At 40.2% G+C, this 7,543-nt stretch overlaps 1 protein-coding gene across 1 annotated transcript; it reads right to left on the bottom strand.

The window, feature by feature from the left end:
• Window positions 1-1,805: 1,805 nt before the first annotated feature.
• LOC141775531 (mitochondrial nicotinamide adenine dinucleotide transporter SLC25A51-like) lies at window positions 1,806-7,515 on the bottom strand. Its single transcript, XM_074648992.1, has 2 exons — window positions 7,340-7,515; window positions 1,806-4,557 (listed from the first exon to the last, which is right to left on the bottom strand). Exon 2 carries the CDS (start codon window positions 4,484-4,486, stop codon window positions 3,551-3,553), a length of 936 nt encoding a protein of 311 aa, XP_074505093.1. The 5' UTR covers window positions 4,487-4,557; window positions 7,340-7,515; the 3' UTR covers window positions 1,806-3,550.
• Between the last annotated feature and the right edge of the window lie 28 nt (window positions 7,516-7,543).

Raw genomic sequence — 7,543 nt, 5'->3', positions numbered from 1 at the left:
TTTGTCTGAATATAATGGGTGCTTTTCTTTGTTTGAAATGTTGGCTTTTGTCTTGTTTCTGGAAAACGTTACTGCATTATGGATTGCAACGTTGTGCAAAGTTGCATGGCATTAGCATTTGTCAATATAAAGACTCCTGTCTATACTGATGTCTGTGAATTGTCAGTACAATGAGTACATTGCTCGATCGGTTTTGCTGATGTACAGTGTTCACTAAACAGCTCGTCCATGTCACATGACGCCGACTCATTCGATGAGGATTTACTTGAGCCACCTATGACAACGAGGAGGGTAATTAAGCCAGCAGTTGCTTATACAGATATGATAAAGGGATTAGCCGAAATAAAGACTGCTGAAGTGTTCAGAGACAGCTGGTGAGGAGGTAGGTAGTATATTTAATCTTCCAAAAAGATGACTGAGAGACATTTTGTTAAGGTGAGTGATGCTTAAAAAATAAGAAGGCAGGTCTCTCGTGTGAGATTTCAGGGCTTCCAATATCCAAGGAGGTCCAGGAGCGGTGTCCCATCATAGCACTAACGTCAAGACATGCTGTACTGTATGTCTCAGGAGCATCTGTTGTTGTTCATCACGCAGGCCCAAAACAGTGAAGAGTGCCTGTGTCATAAATTTGTTTCTGTATGGTAAAACATTTCATTTTCAAAGAGGACATTGTGTTTCTACATGAGCAGTCACTTTTTTTCCGTACCCACGTACAATGAAGTCGATGTACCAAGAAATGTATTGTTTGGGAATAAATTACACATTGACCTTAACAATGTTGAACGTCTTGGGTGTTTCGGGTTTTGTCTATAGTTATTAGGCTAATTTCATGTAACAACTTCCAGTTCATGTAAACTCCCTTCCTAAATATTGAGTCCACAAATCAGGTCAGAAGACATTAAATGTTTCATCCTGACCTGACGTTGAACCCAGGGCGGAACACAGCGAATGAAGATATGCTGTACCTCTGCAGTCTAAACAGCCTCCCTATTTATACCATCACTGCACTACTAATACTATTAAGGATTACTTTGGGATTTCCTTCCCAGCATTGATTTGTTATACTTCCACGAAGGCAGTGTTTATCTATGCATGTAGCACTGAGGGCTCTTTTCTCTCTCTTTTGGTACTGGGAATGTGTCTCTAAATTATTCAGAGAGCCAGCGGAGTTTGAGAGCAACATTTTCCACTCCTGTTATTAAAATGCAGTCTTAAATAATGAATTTTTGAAAGTAAAAATGTAAGATTTAATCTAAGATGATAGTCAGACGGACGTTTGTTAGGGTGAAAGGTAACAGTGAAAGAGCCAAGAGGCTTTGTAACTGCAGCAGCTCAACCATCCCTGATCCAAAGTCCCCATGTCAGATTGCCCTTAATCTGATCATTATCTGCCGTCTGACTTCTTGACACAGTAATCTAGAAAGTCGCAAACGTAAAAGAAAGAAAACATGGTCCAACAGTGTAGAGCTGCTTTCTATGATCAAATACGTGGCAGAAAATAGCCGATAGAGGTGTTAAACTAGTGTTCTTGTGTTTGCTCCATCCTTCATTGTGATCCAGTGTTCAGTTTCACTACAATACATCACTGTAACGGTGATGCGGTTTGTTTGTGTGATTGATTATAAAGAAGGGATTGCGGTGCATAGACTATTAGTCACACTGGCACAAGGAAGCCATTTAGTTTCATAATGTATGGGTGCATCTAAGTAAAACACAAGTCATATTCTTTTGGTGAATGAAGCTTATTCTTTGAGAAAACGTGACAGCTGACACATGTATCCCCATAAAACACCCACATAACAGACTTGTTCACTGTCAACATGTTTAATAGATTGATTTTAAACATTTAATTTGGTTGCAATATTGATTTGACATTTCCATAGAGATTTGGTGACTTGTGCTTCGGTAAAAGTGGCAATTATAAACAGCATTACTGAATATAAGCGAGGGTGATTCAATTCAGTCTTACGTTTCGAAGGGGTAACCCTGGAAAGATGCTCAGGAAACAGCACACCAAGGACAGTCAAAATGAAAAGAACTGGAGAAATAGGCCAAGTGATCCATTTACATGGCAGCTTGAGCTTTTTGTGCCACTGAACATTACCCTCTGCCCCTGTCTTCTCTCTCAGCACCATTACTGTTCAGTCTCTCTCTCAGCGTCCAGGCAGCATGCCTTTCCTCTTCGGGCTGTCGTACCCAGCAAGAGCTGCTGCGTGGTGACAGCGTCTACTCAAGCTTGAAATCTGAGCCCATTATGTCAACAGATGTTACAGACAGAGAGGAGAGCAAGCGTGAGAGACGATATAAAGAGAGTGAGTAGAGGGAGAGATATACATGTATAAAACAAGTGATATTAAAGTTCATAAAAAGGAAACAGACATTGAGGAGCACTTAGTTTTATAGCCAATGAACAAACAATAGCCCAAAAATGAACAAATGCAGCAATGGTGCATAGAATTAACATCAAAAGTATTTTTTTTTCTGAAACAGCAAAAGTTTTTTTTTCTTTCTTTAAATTATATATTAAACAAATAGCAAATGTTTTTTGTGGAATAATTTGTTGCAACAGAAATCTAAATTAAACATTATTTTCCTTTCTTCCAATAAATTATAAAAACAGGAAAAGATCTGGGTGTAACTGTTTTACTGACTACAATGGGCACTTCTCAAAATGCAAATAACACATGCCTGTAGCACTTCATAAAACAAACCAAGACAAATAGTGTTTTACAAACTATTTCAGTTCCAATTGGCAAAAATGAATCATGTGTGAAAGGACAAAACGGTTTAAAATAGCCTGTGTGTGTGTCTGCTAGACAGTATTTCCAAGAACATGTACATCACTGGTACTCATTTCAACAATTTCTTAAGTATTAGCCTTCTGATCTCATAAACATACAGGCCGAATCGGTGGAGATGGAGCATAAAGAGGAATAAAATGGCCAACACTCAATTTATTACACTCTCCTTGACAATAAATATTGGGGCCTTTCAATGGTCAAAAGTACAAAAGTGTTTCAGTTAAGTGTCAGAATACAGCCTCACAGAGGAAATGCTCTCGGTCAAACACAAACAGATGGATGTTGTCTACAAAACACCACAGCACACAGCACGTACGAAGAAACAGTTTATCCAGAAATGAAACCGTGGAAAAGAAAAAAAAGCTCTGGAGTTCAGTTTGCTCCACAACATTTTTGTACAGAGAGCAAACGAGGGCATTTCTATTGGACCCTGGCACATGTTTTGTATAGGCTAAAGCGTGTGTCTTGTTTTTAATACATTGACAACAGTAAATATTCATGGCATGTGGCAGGTGGGTTTATCTCACACTGGCTGTTGGCCCCTGTCAGAAGTGCAACTTCACTGCTGTCTTTCAGTCATGGAAACTCCAGTGTCCCAAAAATAGCGCCAGACAGCAAGTACATGGGCTTTACTTTACGATTTCCTTTCTTCTCAACAAACTGGCTCCATCGCTCCATACAGGTTTTTTCCCTTTAAATGCTTTTTCTTCCTCTCTATATCTCTATTTCGTCATCTCCGCTCCTCCCTCCTACGTGATCTTCAGCAGCAGCTCATAGGTGGCATTGATGATCCCCCAGGACAGGAGTGAACGGTGGTAGTTGAGGTGGGCCCCTCTGAAGAGCATGGCCACACTGCCACCCCTTTCTCTCCACACTGTTAGCAGCACCTGCCTGCAAGGCTGGAAGGCTCCACCGACCTGAGACTGAGCCCGGGACTTGACCACATTTAAAGGATAGAACATGATGCCAAGGAAAGCCCCCAGCAACCCTCCACACACAAAATCATTAACCATGTGACCTGCTCGGCTATTGACTTGCGGGAGCTGCTCCTTAATGGGCCCGCGCAGCCCGAAGAATAGCACATTGCTAGGGCCGTTACGAAGAAGTACGGGCACCAGGCCACGGTAGCACTCTCTGACGCCATACTCTGACAGAAGTGTCCGGAAGGTGTGGACCGTGTTGTTGAAGCGCCCGTGGTGCCGATGGTCTTGGAGAAGAGTCTGCACGCGCTCAAATGGCATCAGGACGGCCTCTGCGGTTCCTGCCAATGCTGCAGCAAAGCTTCGTGTGACAAGATCCGGCACACCGGTGCCACCGGCCCGGTCTAGTAAGACTCTCGAGAAGTCCTCGTACAGGCCAAACATGATGCCCACTGTAGTGCTCTTCTGGAGCAGCGGGGGCAGCAGGCCCCGGTAAAGATTCCTCAGCCCTTCCCTCTGGAGCTGCCGCACGGCCTCAGTGGCCAACACGCCATGTAGCTGCTGGCGGAACAGCACTTTCTGGATGGGGAAAGTCACCACGATGTTGGTAAAAGCTGCGACGGAGCCGCAGACATAGTGCTTCCCTGCAGTGCCCAGCGTGGAACTCAGAGCTCCAGCAGGCAGCAGGGAGCAGCCTCCTTTAGTCAGGGCAGACTGAGGCTGCTGTGTCCGGGCTGACTCAGAGTCCATGGTGCTAACAGCCATGGGAAGCTCAGTGCTCCACAGCCTGTTCCTCCAGCATCACATCAGCATTTTACTTTTGTAAAATATATACCCTGTGAACGAGAGAGGAAATATCAGAGATGCCTATTAATCCTCATTATCTTTTTAAAGAAATGTGATGCCATTTTTTGCCTTCATTTGATAGTATGACATTGAGGGGCCAATGAGAGCCCAAATCAAGACAACATAGCAATGGTTGAAAGTAAAGTTGAAAATATCACTAATGTTTTAATTAAAAACAAATTTGGAAAACAATCACTTCTTTTTTTTTTTTTACTAATTTTTTTTTTATATATGTATCAAGTATACACAATAATACAACAGAAACAATAAAATCAAAATACATATAATTAAATATAGCAAGTAATTTGTTAAATATCCAATATACTGTGTATAAAACAGCAATCTATAAAACATGAATATAGTGCAATTTCTTTTGCATATCTACCAACAACCGTGCGGACACAATATATTTGTGAAAATATAACATTATAATATGAGATATATTGATTGGAGTCTAGATTAAATGGCCCATACATGCTACGTGTTGCCTTAAACAGATTGAACTGTTACACCTCAGCCACCTGCCTTCAACTTGTACTGCCACTGATAAGAGTTATTACACAAGTAACTTAATAGATTGAGAAATGTCACTCAGCATAGCCATAGGGCAGGAGAGCACAACTATGAGCACCAGAAGACACTAGGTCCGTTCATTGAATGCACATATTCAACAAAGCACCACATCCAACTTTATCATAAAAAAACTTTAATGTAGTTTTTAAATTCTTGAAGTATTAAAGAAGCTGGTGGCACACCCTACCACACACACAATAGCAATAACGAATCTGCTCAAATGAGAGCAAGATCCTATCAAGAATGTAAATAAGAGTCTAAATAACTTTAGTACATTAAAACAAGTTGTCTAGGTGTTGTCTAAATTTAGAACAAACGGGAAACAGTGGTGGCAAAGCTTTAAGGTCATTGGAGGTCACAACCAATATATCCCCCCAGAAACCCTGACACACATGCCCGCATGGCTACTGACCTTTGAGAGCCTAGTTATGTAATTTAAAAGTTCCCAGGTTTAACAGTTGTAGTACTTGAGGTTATTTAAGTTCAATGTTGTGAGACTTTACACAATTATACCTCCAGGACATTTCACAGGAAATTAATTAACTACACTGCATTTACCTGGAAGAACAAGAACAAGATTTTCTATGTCACATTCAAGTCAATCAAATAGTATTTGCACTGCTACTAATTTTAATTCCTCAACAGCAACTACATGAACTTATTATGGTTTCTGCACTTTAATGTTGCTGTGTCATGTTTTAATGCAAGGCAGCAAGTATTTTCAAATGATGGATATCGTTTAAAAACAACCACATTATGATATAGGTACTTTAACTAAATCAACGCATTTGAGCAGAGGACAGCAACCCTATTACGTAATTATTCAATCATTTTCCAGAAATATGATCTAAATAAATAATAATAATAATAACAAAACGAGTGCTAATGTACAGATTAACGTATTTTGATGTGATGTTATATTTTATGTTTTATGGGATGGATAGCAACATTACCTATATAATTCAGCTTCTGATTATTCTTGGTAGATTCCATATCCACAAATCAAAAAGGTCTGACTCCGAACAACCTGCTTTCATTGGTTTCTTGTTGAACTTGAGCAGTACGGCGCCTTACTTGAAAATGTCAAAAACCCAGAAAGCTGTAAAGTCTCTCAATATTTTAAAGGAAGTACATTTTCTTGAACTCTGGAAAAGACTTCAAATGAATGGACATTGAACTCCTCTGGCATTAAGTTGTTTTTTGTGCTGTTTCTTTGTATTCCAGGTTTAACAGTGCAGTACTTGAGGTTATTTAAGTTCAATGTTGTGAGACTTTTACACAATCATACCTCCAGGACATTTCACAGGAAATTAATGAACTACACAGCATTTACTTTGCAGAACAAGTTGTTCTATGCAACATTCAAGTCAATCAAATAGTGTTGCACTGCTACAATTTCTCAACAGCAACTACATGAACTTATGTTCTTTTGCACTTTAATGTCAAAAGCTTAAAACGTTCCTGTCTGCTGCTGCCTTTTATTAAACCAGATGATGATCTTATATACTGCACTAGAGCTTTTACTCTTGTGTGTTATATTCTATTTTAGCTTGTATTTTTAGCTTGTTTTTATTTTCTAATCTTTAATGATTGTATAACTGTTTTAATTATGTCTTAATGTTCTTTGTCTTAATGTTCTTGCATGTTTATGTAAAGCACTTTGAATTGCCCTGTTTGCTGAAATGTGCTCTACAAATAAAGCTGCCTTGCCTAATGTTGCTGTGTCATGTTTTAATGCAAGACAGCAAGTATTTTCAAATGAAAAACAACCACATTATGATATAGATACTTTAACTATATCATTTCAGCAGAGGACATCAACCTTATTACGTAATTATTCGATCATTTCCCATAGATATGATCCAACTCTTGCAGGAAAACGCCCTCTGTGTTGCTTCCTGTGAACTGGCTTGTTGTCCTAGCATGATCTCTGTCAGAGGGCTGTTACACACATAAAGGCCTCTATTATCACGTAACGTTTCCATCACAACAAGGACACGAAGCAACATTAGTTACTGTATGAATAGCTAGTTAAAACAATAACAACAACAACAACAACAAACCATCGACGGGTTAGCATGCTAAGCTAACTCAACAGCTAACCTTACACACCCAAACTACAGGGCTGTTTAACCAACGCTAGCTCCACAGTGCTAGTGACTGGAGCCTCTTTGGTCAGGCTCATAAATCAGTCTTTACCTGTCCGTTTAACGCCGGACGCTGTCCTGTCCCTGGACAGGTGTTGTGTGCAGGTTTCAGCAGGGTAAACAGGCCACAGGCTGGAGGCTGTAGGTCGAGTCTGGAAGCAGGTGACCGCAGCAGTGCATCTTCAGCGCATGCGCACTAACTACACAACTGACAGTATGTGGTTAGTAGTGATGTGTCGATCGGAAACGAGCCGGT

This window comes from Sebastes fasciatus, chromosome 10 (genome assembly GCF_043250625.1).
Source record: "Sebastes fasciatus isolate fSebFas1 chromosome 10, fSebFas1.pri, whole genome shotgun sequence".
In the NCBI taxonomy this organism is placed as follows: domain Eukaryota; kingdom Metazoa; phylum Chordata; class Actinopteri; order Perciformes; family Sebastidae; genus Sebastes; species Sebastes fasciatus.
This window is presented reverse-complemented; position numbering and strand designations above follow the sequence as displayed.

Excerpts from the sequence above, each read along its gene's own strand:
- LOC141775531 (XM_074648992.1), bottom strand. The coding sequence starts at position 4,486 with ATGGCTGTTAGCACCATGGACTCTGAGTCAGCCCGGACACAGCAGCCT.